Source organism: Pinus tabuliformis, chromosome 4_1, assembly GCF_031772625.1.
Source record: "Pinus tabuliformis cultivar Carrire ecotype Pingquan chromosome 4_1, CPIR1, whole genome shotgun sequence".
NCBI classification, from domain to species: domain Eukaryota; kingdom Viridiplantae; phylum Streptophyta; class Pinopsida; order Pinales; family Pinaceae; genus Pinus; species Pinus tabuliformis.
The window spans coordinates 404,049,449-404,069,371 of NC_142303.1; the positions used below are offsets into that span (position 1 = coordinate 404,049,449).

At 36.6% G+C, this 19,923-nt stretch overlaps 2 protein-coding genes, 1 long non-coding RNA gene and 1 pseudogene across 3 annotated transcripts; all 4 read left to right on the forward strand.

The window, feature by feature from the left end:
• The first annotated feature begins 2,370 nt into the window (after positions 1 to 2,370).
• Positions 2,371 to 4,061, forward strand: LOC149176033 (uncharacterized). The gene is made up of 4 exons (XR_016258041.1): positions 2,371 to 3,414; positions 3,609 to 3,676; positions 3,837 to 3,918; positions 4,010 to 4,061. It is a non-coding gene; the product is annotated as an uncharacterized LOC149176033 (long non-coding RNA).
• Positions 4,062 to 4,327: 266 nt separating this feature from the next.
• Positions 4,328 to 7,309, forward strand: LOC149176034 (putative glutamate carboxypeptidase LAMP1). The gene is made up of 9 exons (XM_089421321.1): positions 4,328 to 4,331; positions 4,745 to 4,803; positions 4,907 to 4,981; positions 5,449 to 5,536; positions 5,637 to 5,720; positions 5,959 to 6,047; positions 6,382 to 6,510; positions 6,610 to 6,732; positions 6,835 to 7,309. The coding sequence occupies exons 1-9, from the start codon at positions 4,328 to 4,330 to the stop codon at positions 7,024 to 7,026; spliced, it is 843 nt and encodes a 280-aa protein (XP_089277447.1). The 3' UTR covers positions 7,027 to 7,309.
• Positions 7,310 to 9,619: 2,310 nt separating this feature from the next.
• LOC149176035 (pentatricopeptide repeat-containing protein At1g73710-like) lies at positions 9,620 to 10,653 on the forward strand. Its single transcript, XM_089421322.1, has 4 exons — positions 9,620 to 9,658; positions 9,754 to 9,852; positions 9,946 to 10,307; positions 10,455 to 10,653. The coding sequence occupies exons 1-4, from the start codon at positions 9,620 to 9,622 to the stop codon at positions 10,651 to 10,653; spliced, it is 699 nt and encodes a 232-aa protein (XP_089277448.1).
• A 7,196-nt stretch (positions 10,654 to 17,849) lies between these two features.
• On the forward strand, positions 17,850 to 18,880 carry LOC149176036 (protein SMALL AUXIN UP-REGULATED RNA 12 pseudogene; annotated as a pseudogene).
• Positions 18,881 to 19,923: the final 1,043 nt, after the last annotated feature.

Genomic DNA, 19,923 nt, shown 5'->3' on the forward strand with positions numbered 1-19,923 from the left:
AAGCAAAATTTGAGACCAATAAACCCTTTTCTCCTTCCTCTGATTGAAAAAGAACATAATGAGGAAGAAGAAATGGCAAAAGGGATCACTGACTTAACAGAGGTTCATCAGATCAGAGAACAGATAATTGAAAGGTCTGCAACACATCAGAGGAAGATCAAGAAAGTTTTTGACAGAAGGACAAAAACAAATAATTTTCAAGTTGGAGACTTGGTTCTGAAGTGGGATGCACTAAAAGAAAAGAAAAGAAATCATGGGAACTTTAACGCTTTCTGGATAGGGCCTTTTATCATTTCTGAGATTCAAGGGAACAATACCTTCATGCTAAAAAGCATGGGAGGAGAAGCAATTTTTTATGGCCCAATTAATGGGCGTTTTCTGAAAATTTATGTGGTTTAAGGTCTTTTGGCCTTAAAGTTGTAAATATTTTGTTTTATCAATTTAGTGTAAGCAAAGTAGAATCCATGCCAAATGGAACACTAGTACATTTTTCTAATTTGTTTTTCACAGGAAAGGCATTGATCTGCAAGTTCTTGAGACCTCACAGGGAGGATCTCATCCCCAGAAGGAGCCAGTATTAACTCTGATACATGTTGCGGATCTTCAGAGGATAGAAGTGGGCTTGGTCTTTGTTTTGGCCCAAAGGAAGCTCATACCGATCACTTTCACCTTCCCCTCCACCTCTTCCACCCTCCTTCCACCTCCATTTCCCAGGACTTGCTATCAGAAATCATATAAAAATCTTCATCTTTGAGCTCCAAGCGCTAAAGTTAAAACCACATATAACCCGCGCCCATACGACTCTCCGCCGCAATCGCAATCACAATCACAGCCTTCAGGAGTTCCTTGATAAGTCATGCCTTTAACATTGCTGATGGCCAATTACCGATTGCCCCTATCGGATGCAATATCATTGTTAAATCATGTTACAATGGTGTAATCGGGTCCAGGCTTTAGTCGCTATCAGCGATCGCATGTGTATAAAGGCTCCTCCCCTGACATCCGCTGATTGTGATATTCTTAAAAACAGTTTATCCCTTATCAGGTATGGGCTTTAATCGTTATCGCAAATCATATCCATGTGTGACATTAACCCCCACGCATCTTATGCCCCCGATGATCTTTGGATCCGCCCGTATTTAATCCAATTACCCTCGTCCATTTCGCTCTCATATCTCCCGATATCTCCTGCAAGCCAATCTCCGCCTTCCATCTGTTTAATCCAACAACATTTGCTCCTCCTGCTATCACAAACTAACCAAGTGATAATGTGCGATCAAAGCAATTTTTACCCTGTCCCATCTGCCATGCGTCACCCGATAACTCGCATCGCTCGCCCTCATACCTTTACTGCTCACCCACCAAAAGTGGTGCGATACATACCGCTTACCACCCATTCGCCTGTCCCCGCTCATTATCTCCCGTGCACCTTATTCCCCCAATGGCCATCGGATCTGACCACCCGAGATTTAATGGCTCACGTTTGTCTTATCCTATTTCCACCCGATTCTTCTCCTGCTTTCGCTCGATTCTTCTCACCAACAGATCTTTGCCCTCCATTCACTTGATCCAACGATGGTTTATGTTCTGCCATGCACTCATCCCGCCCCGATCATTACATGTTCCCGAAGGATGAAAGTAACTGGTTCGTCCATACGTGGCGTATTTAATCTCCAACAACTGCATTCAAAAAATGGAATGGCCGAGAAGAAAAGGACCAGCCTTGAGCAGATCACAACATTTCCCAGTTATGGAGCTTCTTCCATACTACACTCCACCTGCTCAAGAAGGACAACACAGTATCTGAAAAGATCAATTTTGTTCATTAAAACATGTAGATTGTAGCAGAGACTGTTTCAGAGAGTTAAGGTGGTTGGTGGTCAATTATGACCTCTCCATGCATATAACAACAACATATATTTGTAATAAAGCTCTATATATACCCAGAAAATAGATGTAATCAGGGTTGATGGTTGTATTTCGATATAAGCTTCAACTTCTGGAGACTGTAACTACTTTCATACTTGTAGTGTTTGGTCCTCATTTTCAGCTAATACAAGCTTCTTTTGTTGTTGATTGCTCACTTTCTATTTCTACTTTGTTCTAGGTTGTCCCTATTATGCATTTGTTCATGTGCTCTTGATTACGCCGTAAGGCGTTCCCTCTGAGATGAACTTTCCTCTGGTCTTTGCTGTCATCGTTATCGTCCGTCTGATTTGATGTTAGACGATTCGAATAATGTCTACCGTTGGATCAAACTACCCAGCGCTTGCCATACTCAAGGCACCATTGTTTCTCTCTCATCTTCGGCAACTGTAGAAACATGTCAGAGATCGAGGTGAAGGTGTCAGAGATCGAGGTGAGGGTGGAGCGTTATGGCCGTTGAAGGAAATAAAGATTGAATTTCAACCAGCGGATTGAGTGGGCAGTGTAACGGAACCAGCACAAACTTTAAATCATTGGTTGAGACCTTACATGATTCAAAGCGTCAAAGGTCCTTACATGATCCTGCTACTGATTCTTGGCTGGAGATGCCAAACGGTATGGGAGATGGTTGGCCTGCAAGGCAGGCAGGGACAAAATTAAGCGTTGTGGTGGATGGTAACTTGTATGCGTTGGATCCTTCTAGTTCATTATACAGCGGTAAGATTAAAATGTATGATCCCCAGGAAGATACAGGAAAATAAGTATGTTTCTGTCAATTTTTCCATGATTTCCAACGCCCTTGCTCAGAACTGCTAACATCCTGGAGGAGCCTATTGAATCCAATACCATGTTGAAAAGTGGATAAACTAAGAATTAAACATAGTACTTGCTCTTACTCTATCACTGACTTATATGCCCCTTTCATCATTTCTTTTAACAATTCATCTAATTTAAAGGTGTGGATAGCTAGCGTCCTGTAACACTGAAAGTACAATATTACGCTATAGTTTCATTGAGGAGCTTCCTATTTTTCTAAAAACTGGTGTGGATAGTTAGCTTTCTGTTACACACAAAGCATAATATTAGGCTATGCTTATACAGAGGGGCTTCGTATTATTCTGAAAAGTGTCTTCTGAGAAAGATTTCGGAGTAGCAAGGCTGCAAAAGACATTACTTTGGCGATATGAAGAAGCAGAAAACCGCACAAGGCCAGCAAAATTCGACGACCGGAATAAGAGAAAAGACAGTGAGATTATCAGAATCTCCGAAGTAGGAGGAGATTAGAATTTTCATGAGATATAAATTCCATTACTCATGAAAGGCTCGGCTATTTGCTTCCATGAGACTGCCTTCTCCAAACAAGATTTAGAACTTAGGCCCCCTCAACGGAACCATTAGTTTAGGACATATGTAGTGATATGTGCATATTTCATAACCAGTTAGAAGCATGGTGTTTAGCACTCTCCTTACAGTACATTTTATATTTGGGTGAGAAGCTATGAAATCTATACTTATTTTTCTTTAATGGAAATCTTACATTCTGGTGATTTTAGATCAAATTCACACTGTATAACAGCTGTCTTTCCTCTCATGTAATGTTTGTTGCAATTAATCTGAATATCTTTTGTAGTTCTGATACAAGGCAGAGATCCTTACATATTGATGTTTGATTGTAATTTCAGTCAAATCATACCATTGCCCCAATTCGAGATGTATTTGGACTCATAAAAGGTTCGGAGGAGCCTAACAGGTATGGATCACCTTCTGGGACTTTAACTTCATGAGTGTATCAATGCATGTCCATTCATGGAGCGTATTTTAACGCTGAAACAATGGTTAATATCATCTAACTCCTGTTGCAAGTCTTCACTAAATATATTACAGCTTGAAATATCTTTGGTGATAAGCAGGTATGTTTTGCTGGGTAACCACCGCGATGCATGGACTTTTGGTGCCTGTGACCCGAATAGCGGAACTGCAACCCTTCTGGAAGTCTGAATCATTGCTAGCTTAATCCCCCTTTTTTTCTAACCTATTTCTATTCGTAAAGATATCCAAGTTAACCACTCTCTGTCTTGTTCAGATATCTCAGAGACTAGGGAAGTTGCTAAAACAGGGTTGGCAGCCAAAGAGAAGTATACTATTGTGTAACTGGATGCAGAGGAATACGCATTGGTAAGAACTTGTATTTACTTTATGAAGAGTGGAGGAATATGATGTTCTGGCAATCGGTATTTCATCCCAATTATGTTCTGGGGCTCTGTTTTTGACGGTTATCTGATCCATGAATAAATATGGTAGTTTAGATTAAGATAGAGGAGGTATGTGTCAAGGATATCCATTTGGGATTCCAAAAATATAATTATAGCTACTCATTGTACCAAGAGAAGAGTCTATATCGATGGGTAAGTTTAACTAGTCTCTAGTAATAGTAATATTACTACTACTAAATATTTGTTTAATTATGGATTAGCTGTAGGTGTCCTGTTCCCTTTACTCTTTTAAATTCCCCACAAAGTTCACTTTGAAATATATATATATATATATATATATATATATATATATATATATATATATATATATATATATATATATATCCAGATTAATCCAAAAAAGTTCTGAAAATTTTACTACTTTTCTCTTTCTATGTTAAATAAATGTGATTAACACAAAACTTAGAATCTTTCTGAGATATATGCTATTTATCAACCAATAAAAATTGCAGATTGGATCCACGGAATGGGTGGAGCAGAACTATGATTTACTGTTCTCATCAGCCGTGGCATATCTCAATGTTGATGAGTTGTCAAGGGCCCAGGGTTTAAACTTCAATCAACACCCCAACTTGACGATTTTATTCAGGATATAGCTAAAGAGGTCAGTTGGATATTTTATTCAAGTGGGTCTATTCTACTTTCCACTGTCAGTAAAATACTGATCGTTATACTTTGAATTGATTATTATACTCTGATTTGCAAAGGTGGAAGATCCAGACAATCCTGGAAAGACAATCTATGAATCATGGGCTTCTTCCAGCCAAGATTCCCGTCCTCCTGTAAGTGTTCATGTTTTGTTTCATTACCTTATCCTTCAATTAATGATATGATAAGTAAGATTACATCTCACTGGTTTTAAATTAATATGATTAATCTGATTCTGATTAATCTTGGCTTCTTCCAGCCAAGATTCCCATCCTTCTGTAAGTCCTCATGTTTTGTTTCATGACTTTATGCTTCAATTAATGATAAGGATAAGTAAGATTACATCTCATTGGTTTTAAATCAATATGATTAATCTGATTCCCTATCAGAAGGAAATTTGGCAAATATTAAGTACCACACAGTAAGTCAATGATTAGTTTTGGTTTACTCTCTTTTCATCTGGTCAAATTGAATATCACATTATTCTCATCGGATTTGACTACATGGTGCTTAATATTTGCCCATAAAAATCGGGTATTGCTGTAAATTGCCAATAAAAATTGGGTATTGCTGTAAAGAGCTTACTAAATTTCCATCTCAGATTAAAAGGTTAGGTGGAGGGGGATCCGATTATGCCCCATTTGTGCAGCATGCCGGAATTCCAGGCACTGACTTCACCTTTGGAGAAGGTAAAGAAATCACAGTCATAGAATACAGGAAATTGAAATTAAATACAAATAGAGAGATCAACAAGTTATTGTACTTATTTCTACAATGTATTGATGATAGACTTTCCGGCATATCATTCTCTGTATGATGATTACATGTGGATGGAAAAATATGGCAACCCGCATTTTCATAGGCATGTTGCACGTAAGTACATTGTCAACGTTCCATACATTGCCCTCTGGCAAGGAATATCAGCCATGCACAAGTTGTGTGGATCCAAAGGCTTACAGGTTGCAGTAACATACATCCCACAGCACAACCTGTAAAGTCTTAGTATCTGTGCAATTTGTTCATGGCAGACATCCCTGGCCCCTTTGAAGATGGTCGGAGAGTTAAATTTAATGATTATAATCAAACATTTGATTTTCTACCTATTGTCCAGTGGGAGCAATGTGGGGTCTAACAGCGCTCAAGCTAGCGGATGCAAAGGTTCTCCCTTTCAACTATACAACGTATGCCGACAATCTGCAGGTAGGAAAGATGTTGGATTAGTTTAAATGAAGACTTTGTCTTTTTTATAAACAAATATATTAAAAAACCAGCAAAAATTCATGTTAAGTTTTTCATTTTAAATAAATAAAATCTAAACCTAACATAAATTCATCTGCTGTTCTGAACATAAATGGCAGCAAAGTGTTTGTTAACTCTTTTCTAATTGATAGTAGGAAGTTTTGTTCAGTCTAATTCTAATTGATACCATATGCTATAAATCAACTGCTTATACTTGGCAAATTAGTATCAGAAGATGCAAATTTTGAAAATCCATTGAAAATTCTTTGACATATTTGGCCTGTAATTCGGACAGTTGTATGTGGATACATTAGAATCACAGTTAAGCTCTGCCGATGCACCTTGCTTCGTGTCTACAAATCCATTGCATAAGTCCATTGCTGAGCTCAGAAAAGCTGCGTTGCAGATTAAGAAAAAAGCACAGGTTTGGTTTCTTCTTCAAAACCCCTGCAAGAGATATAAAGGCCTTTAAATTTTTGGATGGTAATTGATTAGGTACAACTTTATAATGCTCTAAATTCAGGAACTGGAGGCTCTTGAGGATGAAAGTGCAGAGCTGAGGAGCTTGAATGACCATCTTGTAATGGCAGAGCGTGCATTTACAGACGCAGATGGGCTGCCTGGTTCGCCTTGGTATAAGCACTTGGTAAAGGACATATGTTCAAAATATATGATTGCTGTGTTTGTGATGTTTCTTAAATGCAAGGTTATTAAAACAGAGTTGCACATATGTTTGGCTCGCATGCAGGTATATGGGCCGTCTAAAATCAACAAGTATGGGACAACAGCGTTTCCTGGTATAAGTGACTTGCTTGCGCTTGTAGCAGGTGATGAGGCCAATCATAGTGGTGATGGGTGGGCTGGTGTACAGCACCAAATATGGAGGGTGTCAAGAGCAATCAGCCGTGTAGCTCTGGTCATTCATGGGGAGCTCAGTTGATTTGGTCATTTTCAAGTTGTTATGAGTTGAGTCTCTATTCAAAATGTTCCCAGGGGGGTAAACAAAGGCAATGGCACATGAGATGCCATAAGGCCAGTGGGATTGATACCATAAGGCCCATCATCATGTTAGCTTAGGAACTAACAAAATGAGAGTAAAACTACGTATCTCTGGTTTTCGATAAATCATCAGGTTAGATGGGGCACTGGGGCAAACAAGATCAGAGTAAAACTATGTCTCTAGTTTTCCTTATGTATGGTTTAGTACGTCATAAACAAGAAAGCTATTAAAATTGTAATCAACATATTATAAGGTTACAACAATTAGAATCAAGCTAACGATCTTGTGTTGTCATTTTGTAATATCCCAGCATTATCATCATAAATATATTGCCTTGTTTTCCCCGACAACCAACAATCAGAATATTAATTTATGATGGAGAGAGATTTTTACATATGCAAAACAATTATTATGGTTGCAAGTGACTTGCTTAAATTATTTCTCACAAAAAGGATCCGCTACTACCTAACATTTTTACGCCGTAAGGCGTTTCCCTCTGAAATCAACTCCCCCAATTGCCACCGTGTCCTTGTTTGAGCCATCAGATTAGATGTTAGACGATTGAAACGTTCCAGACCGTTGGATGTAGTTTAGGTTAGTTTTTTATATTTTTTCGGCACAGTTTTTCTCGCTGCTTCAAATCGCCGCACAGTTTTTCTCGCTGCTTCAAATCTCCCTGAGCAGGCAGCGTCTCTGGGCATCCGACTCTAGGAGCTTGGAGCTTGATGAGCTTTTATCTCCAGTGAGGGTTTTGCAGGCAAAGTTTTCAATGGATCTTCAGGGCTTCAAATTTCCTCCATCGGAAGAGAAATCCTGCATCGATCAGAAGAAATTTCCCGCGTTTTATGAAGGAAAATCCCCTTACAGACAGAGGACAGACTGGATTATGAACGAAGATGCCAGATTCAGATCCTCCAACTATGGAGAGAATGACTTCATTTGTTTTGCATTCCACCCGCGAAGTTTGCTCTGATGCGGCCATTTTCCGCAGTGCTGTTTCGGTGGTCGGTAACTCTGTTTGGGTCCTGTTTGATGGTCTGGCGGTGGATCAGAAATGTTTACAGGTAAAAAGCTTTAGTTTTATCTTTCAGCTGGTTCTCCGCTCTTATTTCTTTGTTCTTCGTGACTGTAGGCGTTCAAGCCCTATCATAAACCCTAATCAGTTTTCCTGTATTTGAAATGCAACGCAGGACGTTGGGACCCCGAGCTGGCTCAACCTGCTTGGTAGGGCAACGTGTCTACAGTGGCGGAGTTTCCTTATGGGTAAGAATTTGCCATAGTTTGAGGGGAAATTTAAAGCGTGGCTCCAATGCGACCCAACGGTGGAGCTTTTGCCAGAGTTTCCTCATCTCCAACTGTGGAGAGAATGACTTCATTTGTTTTGCATTCCACCCGCGAAGGTTGCTCTGATGCGGCCATTTTCCGCAGTGCTGTTTCGGTGGTCGGTAACTCTGTTTGGGTCCTGTTTGATGGTCTGGCGGTGGATCAGAAATGTTTACAGGTAAAAAGCTTTGGTTTTATCTTTCAGCTGGTTCTCTGCTCTTATTTCCTTGTTCTTCGTGACTGTAGGCGTTCAAGCCCTATCAGATACCCTAATCAGTTTTCTTGTATTTGAAATGCAACGCAGGACGTTGGGACCCGGAGCTGGCTCAACCTGCTTGGTAGGGCGACGTGTCTACAGTGGCGGAGTTTCCAGTTATGGGTAAGAACTTGCCCTGGTTGGAGGGGAAACTTAAAGCGTGGCTATGGCTCTCTACATCTATGGGATGCCTGTTTCGTAGCCAAAAAGCTCAATTTAGAAGAGGGTTAGAGCTTTTAATGGGTTTTTTCCCAAATGTAAATAAATTTTGCTATGACCATGTGATTATCATTTCAGATATTACCCAGAGCTTATTCTGCTCTGAAATTATGTAGTTTCCTGTTATTCTCTTTTGTGACGATGAAGGTTTATAGAGCTGTGCCAGTTAATTATTTTGCGGTTTGATATGGCTACCATGGCCAGCAGTCGACGACACCATTTGCTTAAATTTGTTTTTGAATCTTTGCTAAATATGTATACCCAGTTCGGGGTTTGCGTCTTCGGTTATATCTTCAGAAAATAATGTGATGTATACTCAATTCCTTGCTTACTCGTGTTTGCCCATATGTTATATCGTTTACATATTTCAAGGAGTTGTCTACGTTATAAAGAGTTATAAATCTTCGATTTGGATATGTGGTATCGGCCAACCTGATCTCCGTTTAATAATTGCAGCTTGTTTACCAGTTACATACGTTTAACATTACCTACTGTATGTTCTTTTCCTTTGTAATTGCGGGGTCTGCTACCCAGTGTCATTATAGCCTGGCCTCCTCAGTTTCCAAGTTTCTTCCGGGAGCTTATGATCCACTCCCAACCTCCAGGGTTCATCATTTTGTGCTGTTATTGCCGCCTATGGAAGATTGGGTCGAGCTGCAGAGGCAGAGAAGATGTTTGAAAAGATGGTTAACGCAGGTGTGGAGCTAGATGTTTTTGTTTATGGTGCCTTGATAAATGCATTCGCTGAAGCTGGATGTGTGGAAGAAGCTGTACGTTACTTTCAAATAATTCAAAAAGCTGGTTTTGCAGGGAACTCTGTGGTGTATAGTTCTTTGATTAAGGTTTATAGTAAACGTGGTTTTTTGAAGGAAGCACAAGAAACGTACAAACACATACAGAAATTGGGTGTTGAACCAGATGCCTTTTTATCAGGCTATATGCTTGACCTTTATGCTCGCACTGATATGGTGACTGAAGCACAAGAAGTATTCAAAGTCTTGAAGGAAAAGCAGCAGGCAAATGAATTTTCTTTTTCCATGATGTTGTCCTTATAAAAAAAGAATGGAAGGCTTAATGAAGCCACTGAAATTGCAAAGGAAATGTTAGAATCGGGATTTCTTACTAACGTTCTTTCTTTTAATAGCGTCATTAGCCTGTTCATTGCAGATGGAAGATTGAGAGAGGCTGCTGAAGTTTTTCATCAAATGTTAAAACTAAAGGCTTCACCCAATGAGAATACATACAAAACACTGGGAATTCTTCTGAAGAGAGGAGGCATTCCAAGGGATACAGTAGAGCAGCTCGATGTTGCACGTAAAAGTGGGCTTCCACATGGTATTCAGGCCTTGAGAATGACAATCTTTTCTGCAGTGGGGATGCATGCTGAAGCTTTGGAAGCTTGTGATGAACTGAGAGCTTCTGGGTTGGATTTTGATGTGTCTTCTTACAATGCTGTTATATATGCACTTGGTAGTGCTGGGAGGATTAATGAAGCTTACAACATGTTCATGATCATGCAAGCCAAAGGTCTTGAACCAGATACAATTACTTATGCAAGTATGACAATTAGCTATGGGAAGCTAGGGTTGGTAGACGGTGTTAGGAGAATGTTTTACAAAATGAAACAGAAGGGTTTTCAGCCAAACAAATTCATGTTCAAGGCAGTTATAGATGCCTATAAAAGTGCTGGGAAGTTTTCTTTAGCCAGATTTGTTACCCAGGAGAGGGAGTTCATGCATCAGTGGCAAGATCATGGTCACATTATATAAGATTATGCAGATCTGGTTTCGAGCTCGATTTCATGTGCACAACTTTTAAAAGGAAGCTGGCATACCCTGTATTCATGCTGTTGTGTCTTTTAACATTTTGTAAAATTGTAACAGGTTATTTTTTTTTTGGGAAATTTAAATCTATGCTCCTTGTATAGCTTCCACATGGTATTCAGGCCTTGAGAATGACAATCTTTTCTACAGTGGGGATGCATGCTGAAGCTTTGGAAGCTTGTGATGAACTGAGAGGTTCTGGGTTGGATTTTGATGTGTCTTCTTACAATGCTGTTATATATGCACTTGGTAGTGCTGGGAGGATTAATGAAGCTTACAACATGTTCATGATCATGCAAGCCAAAGGTCTTGAACCAGATACAATTACTTATGCAAGTATGACAATTAGCTATGGGAAGCTAGGGTTGGTAGACGGTGTTAGGAGAATGTTTTACAAAATGAAACAGAAGGGTTTTCAGCCAAACGAATTCATGTTCAAGGCAGTTATAGATGCCTATAAAAGTGCTGGGAAGTTTGCTTTAGCCAGATTTGTTACCCAGGAGAGGGAGTTCATGCATCAGTTGCAAGATCATGGTCACATTATATAAGATTATGTAGATCTGGTTTCGAGCTCGATTTCATGTGCAAAGCTTTTAAAAGGAAGCTGGCATACCCTGTATTCATGCTGTTGTGTCTTTTAACATTTTGTAAAATTGTAACAGGTTATTTTTTTTGGGAAATTTAAATCTATGCTCCTTGTATAGAGAAATTGTGGATAAAAGGGTACTAGTAGTTCTTTTAGTGTATAACAAAAATGCAAATAAAAAGACATTGGTCATTCCCTTCTCCAATATAAATTAAGACTTTGAAAACAGAGGAGGGCACCCCAAAATCCTGAAGCTTGACAGTGGTATCCGAGATTCTCAAAAAATTCTGTGAGATTTTCTCAAAATCATATTAGAATTTCTATTTTTTTTTTTAGCAAAATTGTGATCTGTTTAGACTACGCGATTGAGGAGATGCATTATCTATTGAAACTACAATTTTGCCCTGATGGCCTAGTTCTCATCGGAATATGGTGAAAAAAATTAATGTGTTTAAATCGTTTTTTCGTTTCAGAAATAAAATAGTGATTTCAAATTCTCATTAATTTTCTACACGATTTCAATTATAAACTGGCTAAACATCCTAACACCCAAATTAATCTCTTGAGTGGATCATTCAACACAGAGAAGCAATCTAACTTTCGCTTGTAACACAAGTGATACTTAAAGAAGTGGTGGATGTGAATGCTCAGAAAATGGGAAAACGACATATGAGATCACCAGCCGGTCATCCCTTTAAGTCAAGAACATATGCCTTTTCTATTACGTTACCAGACTGAACTTTTGTTCAAGGCTCTGTCTCACTGTTGCACCAATGGAAAGTAGAGCAGACTACCGGTCGGCCAGGGCCCAGCATAGATCCATGCAAACGAAAGGCAGAGACATGTGACTGTGATACTAGCCACAACCTCACATAAATAAATACATGCCCAGGCAAGCCTGACAGAGGGCAACTCCATTGAATTAATATATGAGTTAAGGGTATCATGGTTTAGAACAACATAATGTTCAAATGTGAAGCCAATGAAATTATATAAGATTACCCTGCTCCTTTCTTACTAATTTTCTCTTTATAAACTAGCCATTTGAAACTTTGATGTTACACATTCAAATTCTAGTATCATCCACCTAATTCTAGTATCATCCACCTGTTTAATTCTCATGTTGGGGCATCTGCAATATTTGACGACATAATGCCTTTAGAAGCACATAGTTTGTTTGACTACCTGTCCACTAGTTAGTTTGTCTATGCTCATTATGGTAAATTCGATCTTACACCTTGAACATGCTTTACTTGTAGTTTACTAAATCCAATGGCTAGTTTTTTGGGTATCCGACACTTGATTAATTCTCACCTCGGGCAATCTTTGACAACATAATGGCCTCTAGAAGCTCATAGAATCCAATTTTTAACATATTTTCACTCTTTTTATCACTAGGAGTGCTTAATTCAAACAATGGTGAGACCATTTGGATGTTAGAAACCTAATGCTAATTTTCTATTTGTCCCCAACCTAATGAATATTAATATTGGTGATAGCATATCTTTAAAATGAACATATTGAGTTAATTTCCCTTATATAAAGGTCTTCCTTATTTATTCATAATCTTTGAATTTCAATTACATCATTGTTCTCATCCTTTGTCAAATGTTCATCAAGCAATGTCAGAAGACAGTATTGGCATCCATCAAGGACCTTAGGATAAACCTTATGAACTGAAAGCACTTGGTAATATGAATAGATGATCTAGCCATTTGTTGATGATAACAAATAAACACCGGTAAAGAAACAAAATTGCATAAAAATTTGACTTCTTTCTTCTATGCTGTTGTTTCTTATGTCATTTGCATAAAATTTTGACTTCTTTCTTCTATGCTATTGTTTTTTATATCATTGCCTTACGACGTTTCCTTTGCAACATGTGGTGCAAATGCTAGTATTTAGCACTAGAGGGGCTATTATCCCACCTCTGTGTTGAATTCTAGTATGTATAATTGAATGTGTTATCCAGGTTTCTATTTACTTAGTGCCAGAGAGCTGTCATCCTATCTGTGCATTAGGAAATAAATTTGCAGACCTCTTTACTGGTTGCAGCCGACCATCACATGGTCTTATGTATCTGTTGGTGTGTTCAGTATTTTCCATGTTCACTTAATCCTCAAACTATGAGTAAGTGGTTGTCTAAAGCCTTGTAGTCTGGCGATGTTTACTCAGGTTTAGAGTTAAGCATAATAGAAGTGGTTATCTAGCTTGGACAAACATCATTCCTTCCATTCATTCATTTTTGTTGAGATTATAATATTCACAAGCATCTCCAAAATACAACCTAAGACAGTTTATTGGGGGTAATAACAATAATAAGTAACCATGTAAATAAATAAAAAAACTTCATATATCTACGATATTTGAACCCATCTGTTGGTTAAAGTTTGAAACCCAATTAATCGGATCCATGGGGTCCATTTTTTTATTTGAAGTAATTAAAGTTGATTCGCACGATCTTCATGCTTGAATTCTAATTGAAAACATGTTTAGATCATGACAAACCTGGTTACATGGAGTAGACGAGACGATGCTATTTCAACTCCGTACAACACGTATCACTTCAGAGCCATGCCATGTTCAGGTTAAGTGACTTTTAATAAATGCCTTTTAATGCGCACAATAGTTTAGGAAGAATAATTAATTAATCTTGAAACTATAAAATTTATTTCCAACCATATAGGTCCGTTGACTTATTAAATTTGAAATATTTTATCCACTAGCCAAAGCTGAGCTGCATGGATGAGTGTAGAACTGCTACCTACAAAACGTGCATTACCAAACCTTTACGTGAAGTCATTTTTAAGGTGGGTCTATTTTTAAAGTTTTAGTCTCATTGTTATGAGTTTCATAGTGTTTTGGGCATGCGTATGTTTTTATATAGATATTAAATTGGTTTGAATTTTAATGTTTATATAGATAGATGTTAAATTTGTCTAATTTTTTAGTTTTTTATATACAATTAAAATGTTTTATACTAAATTGAGTTATATATTTAAAATATATTATCTAACAAAAATTGTTTAACCAAATTAAGATAAAAAAACTCTAAAATAAAACTACAATAATATAAATTAAATGACACCAACAAATAAGAAACATCAAAGCAGTTAACTACACAATACATCTTACATTTATTAAAAGTAAAAAGAAAATCATAAAAACTCCTTAAATTAAAATAAATTATTATTGAGCCTAGAGGCTCATTTTACAACCTAGCGTGAAGGCGATGTGTAAGTATGTCTGTGCTAAATGTGGATTTGACACAAGTCCCTCTTAAAATAAAAATAAAATATTCTCTAAATAAAAAAACAATGTCAGCAATAACCAATATAGATCCACTACATTTAAATGAGTTTTTTTTATTAATATATTTTTAAATATAAGTCAATATTAATTCATATTAAAATATTTTATCTATAACTCATATTGGATATTTATTATATACAACATTAAAATATTTTCTTTTAACATTTTTTTCTTATATAGATATATTTGAAGTTTTACTATAGGCAGTTTTTGGGTTCCAGGTTTTAACAACCCATGGTATTTTCCCACGGTATTTGAAACTTCATGTATATCTATATATAAAGAAAATGTTAAAATAAAATATTCAATGTGGGTTATGAATAAAATATTTTATTATGAATTAATATTGAAGTATACTTAAAAAAATATTGGAAAACTCATTTTAATGTGAGCAATTGAAAAATATAAGTTTTTATGGTTAAAACATTTGAACTCTTCTTAGTATTTTATAGTTAATCCTTTTTAGGCATACATTTTTTTTTGTTAAAATCAAACAAAGATTTTTTTGGACTTACAAGTTTAAGTTATGTAACCTCTATAACTTTCCAAAATACAAATTAAACAATGAAAATTACACATTGTTTATTGTACTCTAAAATAAGTTTGCACTTGAAGAATTTTGATCCCTCTCGACTCATGTTAGATTTGTGCTTAAGATGGATCTATACTGGTTAAATAATAAAAATAATTAATGTATAAGTTAAACATATATACAAATGTAACAAGATGTTTAATCATAGAAATTTAGCCACACTTTATAATGAAGATTATTAATCTATAAATAAGCTTTGTTATAATAAGATGGTTTATTAGTATTACATGTCCATAAAAGCATAATTCACTTGTTCATATGACATTTTTGTTAATTAATTAATTTTATTAAAGGGACCAAATGAATATAACCACTTTGAAGATAAATTTCAACTTTTAATTTACGTATATTACTATGAATATTTAAAGTAATTTTGTGGAAATTAAATTTATACCATTCATTTAATAATAATAAATAATTAAACTAAAATTTAAGTATTGAGGGGTTTTTGCAGTGCATTATATTAGATGTCATTTTTCTGGGATTCAATTGTGTTAAGTCATTCATCTATGACTATTTCTATGAGAGATAGTCTTGACTAACTAATTTCTCATGATTTTAGATTAGTCCACTTAGCACTCATTGCATGGGGTAAACTAAAATTATAAAGTTTCAACCCGGAGTAATAGATGGTGATACGCTGTTATGGTACTCTTTGTGATACATAAAGGTCACCAGTTCAAAACTCTATAGTAAAAATTCTAGCCATTTTAAAGGCTAGTATATCCAAGCCGAAGTATGATCCCCAAATAATTTTAACAACTTAAATGCATCTAGATCCTAATTTCTCAACCCAAAAATTAACTATACAATCATCTCAAAACACAACATAAAAAGCAATTCTTTTTATAAAAATACAAAACGATTCATAACCCATTCATGCATTGCATGTTACACAACGCCATTTTTAAGCTATTGATACACTGTATGTGTTTCAGGACTATCTGCAACTCCGCAGCTTTTTACTGCGTCGATTTCTAAGCAAGATAGCATGTGAGAGTTTGAATTGCGTGAAAGTATGGTAGCCTTAGATTTCTTCTTGGCACAGAGCACCAATTTATGAAGTCTTGAGAAAAGCACAACGTAATGATTACAAAAGCAGTTTCCAAACTTCGTGATAAATTGCTCCAAATTTTTAAAATCATTTTACCTGCAAGTATCTCTTCCCCGCGGGCCATGGAGTCTGGAAATTTCTTAAAATATACGACGATTTCAGAACCGCACATGCAGTTGTGGGAATGAGGATAAAGATATGGGGTTTCGCCATTAAAGTAAAGTCGACGCACTCTTTTCAAAGCTTTACATCAATTATAAGTGGCGCCCGGAACCATAGAACCATAAGCAGGGAATCAGAATCCCTAGGCAAATAATAGAGATTCGTGCACAGAGCGGTTGGATGTTCATCCGACTGTAATCCCAACGCTACGCTGATCGTCACATGAATTCTTTTTTAATTTCTCAACTTGCGAGCTTGCATTTATGATTGACACTAGTCCAGATGCCAGTAGCTTCTCGATTATTTTTTTGGGTTAATTTGGATTCCTTCCGAAGGCTTCTCGGTCCTCGAATTTTATATTTTTCAATCATTGGGGGCAATGGATTCCCACATTTGTCATCGAGGTCTATATTTTTCAATCATCAGTGCCAGAGTCGTGACAATATTATATAGAGAAGGAGCCAATTCTGGCATTTGGATTGATTATTTTAGTAGATTATCCAAGCAATCCTGCGGGGAGTGCGGTGCAAAGGTGCTGAATTCGAACTACTTAAAGCATCTGGTGCGTCAGGGTTACAGCACAGAGCATATTTGATTGTGGGTCTGGATCGGTTTTCTTCACAAACCTTGGTTGGTCAAGGCAGTGCAAGAGCCGATAAAGAAAATCCTGCCAGTTTGTGCAAGATCCGATTTAGAAACTCGTCATTTTGTTCTTTCTCGGTATATCATTAGAGTTTTTTTGTGGTTTTTTTCTCGAGATGGCAAAGAGTGTCTTAACAGCCTATTTATATTTACAGTCAATCCAAAATCTGTGATCTTGTGATCTAGAATTTTCTCAATCTAGAAGGTGGAATTACAAGGCAAATTTTCTTTTTCAGATTAAGCATTGATGAGTGACCTATAGCAAAAGAGTGTGTTAATGGTATCCTGTTCACAGTCCATCCAAAAACCTGTGACCCTTTGAGCTAGCGTTCTCCCAATTTGTTATTGTTGTTTACAGAAAATTCCAAAAACCAGTGACCCTTTGAGCTAGCGTTCTCCCAATTTGTTATTGTTGTTTACAGAAAATTTATTTTGTGTTATTTTGAATTGCTTTTACAATAATGACATCTCGGGCAGATAAGATATCAGATTTTTGTGTTTCTTTAAGATTAAGATTTAATGAGTGACTTATCGCATAGTGCCTTAACAGTGTTCATAGTCAATGCAAAAGCATATGACACTGTGCTTCTGTTAGAAATCTACCAATTTATTATTGTTTTTTTCAGAAAATTTATTTTGTTTCATTTTCAAATTACTTCTGCAAAAATAATCTGATCTGGTAGGTGGGATTACAAGGCGCATTTTCTTTTTTGGGTTGTTAGGTGGCATTACAGGGCACATTTTCATTTTTTGGGTTAAGATTTAATGAGTGACTTATCTTAAGGGCTGTCTGAAAGTATACCCATTCACAAAGCCTGTGAGCTAGACTTCTACCAATTTATTATTGTTGTTTTGGGAAAATTTGTTTTGTGAATTGCTTCTACAATAATAACAGCCTTGTCTTCCTTATTGGATCTGGTAGGTGGGATTACAGGGCAAAAGATATTTGGCACTGGGTCTGTCTCGTTTTTCTCAGCAAACTTTGGTTTGTTTACAAGATCAGATTTAGAAAGTCCTGCCCCCTTTTTTTCGGGAGAACTTTGCCTATCAGTCTAGTTCTCAAGTTTGGAGTATCACTATAAAATCTGCTCAGCTTCCTCAAAGTGATTGAAAAAATGAAAGGAAGCAAGGCCAACAAGATCCGCCAAATTGTGCGCCTGCGACAGATAGTGAAGAAATGGCAGCAGCTCGCCAGTGCCCACAGGGAAGCTCTGGCGGCCATTAATGGCATCGGTTATGGAAACCTGAAACGAAAAAGCGACAACTGTCCCGAAGATGTTCCCGCCGGATATTTGGCCGTTTATGTGGGAAAGGAGCTGAAACGGTTCATAATCCCAACGGCTTACCTGAATTATCCCGTCTTTAAGGCCTTGCTGGCGAAGGCCGAGGAGGAATTTGGTTTCAACCACAAGGGAGCCCTCACGCTCCCCTGCGACACTGTTGTTTTCGAGCATCTGACATGGATGCTGGGGAAAAATGACGAGACGACCCAGAGCATGAGCCTGGAGCAGCTCATCAGCTTCTACCGCCATGAAGTTGAGTGCCTATCACCAGAGGCCAAAGTCATGTACTCCAATCAATTGGGTCTCAGAGCTTCGGCGCAGAAATCCTTCTGTTAATCCCCAAAATCCTGCAAATATGAAGGATGTTTCATTAGTTAGATTAACGGTAGGATTAATGGGTCTAAGCTGCCGATAATATTAGAGCTGTTTATACAAGTGTGCAAACTTGTAGGTATCTGCACACTTGCAACAGGTTTTTTTTAATAGCAGGCACCGGAAATCTGATGATCACTGTAATAAACACAATATTATCGAGATGTTTAATGGCAAAAATTGCTAATTATTGACAGTGGAGAGAACTTACAATGATCAATGTATTTGGTATATAGGTTTGTATTTTGTTTTGCTTTGTCATTATTTTATGATTTAAATGGAGAGAATGTACAATGATCCATGTATTTGGTATATAGGTTTGTATTTTATTTTGTCTTGTCATTATTTTATGATTTAATTTATGTTAACAAGTGAAGATTTTAGAATAGAGTTTTCAAAATTTTAATTTAATTAATCAATAATTATGAGGTGAACTTTAGTAATTTATTTTGAAAATAGTTATGTTTTTTTGAATTAAATTTTTTAATTAAAAAAATATCTTATAAACAAATATTATATAAAGTGAGTTAAGGTTTTTTAGAATGTGGTATTGATAACAGATGGTGTTGTACATATTGGGAATCTTGTTGCATATGTTTTTTTAAGTGTATATATTTAATTTATTTAATAATTTTTTTTGGAGTTGTCTTTAGTGTCATTTTTTGGACTTTCGCGTTATCGACAGAAAGCTGAAATCTTGATTTGTGTTATTTAAACTGGTTTTTTCACTATATATACGGATTCAGCACCCTCAAAAACCCCTAGGGCACTTCCATTATGCAAGGATTACCCATCAAACTTGTGATTTCAATAAATTCCTACTAAATTTTAAAGAAATTAGACAAAAAAAAACTCACTTAAAAAGCTTCCAAAAAGTAAACTTGTGATTTCAATAAATTCCTACTAGATTTTAAAGAAATTAGACCAAAAAAACTCACTTGAAAAGCTTACAAAAAGTTGCACTAAATAATAATAATAATAATTGCATTAAGAGGTGCTCTTCAATCAAATGTAAGAGACGTTGTAATGTCATGTTCTATTATGTTAACTAAATATTTTGATTTTGTAATGTTATTTTAACATTTTGACTAAGTCAGATAAATAAAATGACATAACCAAATGATATAACCAATCCAGATCTATATTTATCAAGTGGTAAAAGAGATAACATGTCTCCAAACTTTTCCTCAAATTTTACACTCAAAAAAGAGGT

Bases quoted from the DNA above. Each gene is read 5' to 3' on its own strand.
- LOC149176034 (XM_089421321.1), top strand. The intron at 4,804-4,906 runs GTCAGTTGGATA...TGATTTGCAAAG, and splicing joins TTCAGGATATAGCTAAAGAG to GTGGAAGATCCAGACAATCC. The intron at 4,982-5,448 runs GTAAGTGTTCAT...TTTCCATCTCAG, and splicing joins GCCAAGATTCCCGTCCTCCT to ATTAAAAGGTTAGGTGGAGG.
- LOC149176035 (XM_089421322.1), top strand. From the start codon at position 9,620: ATGCATTCGCTGAAGCTGGATGTGTGGAAGAAGCTGTAC. The intron at 9,853-9,945 runs GTGACTGAAGCA...TTATAAAAAAAG, and splicing joins TTTATGCTCGCACTGATATG to AATGGAAGGCTTAATGAAGC. The intron at 10,308-10,454 runs GTTGGATTTTGA...TATGACAATTAG, and splicing joins GATGAACTGAGAGCTTCTGG to CTATGGGAAGCTAGGGTTGG.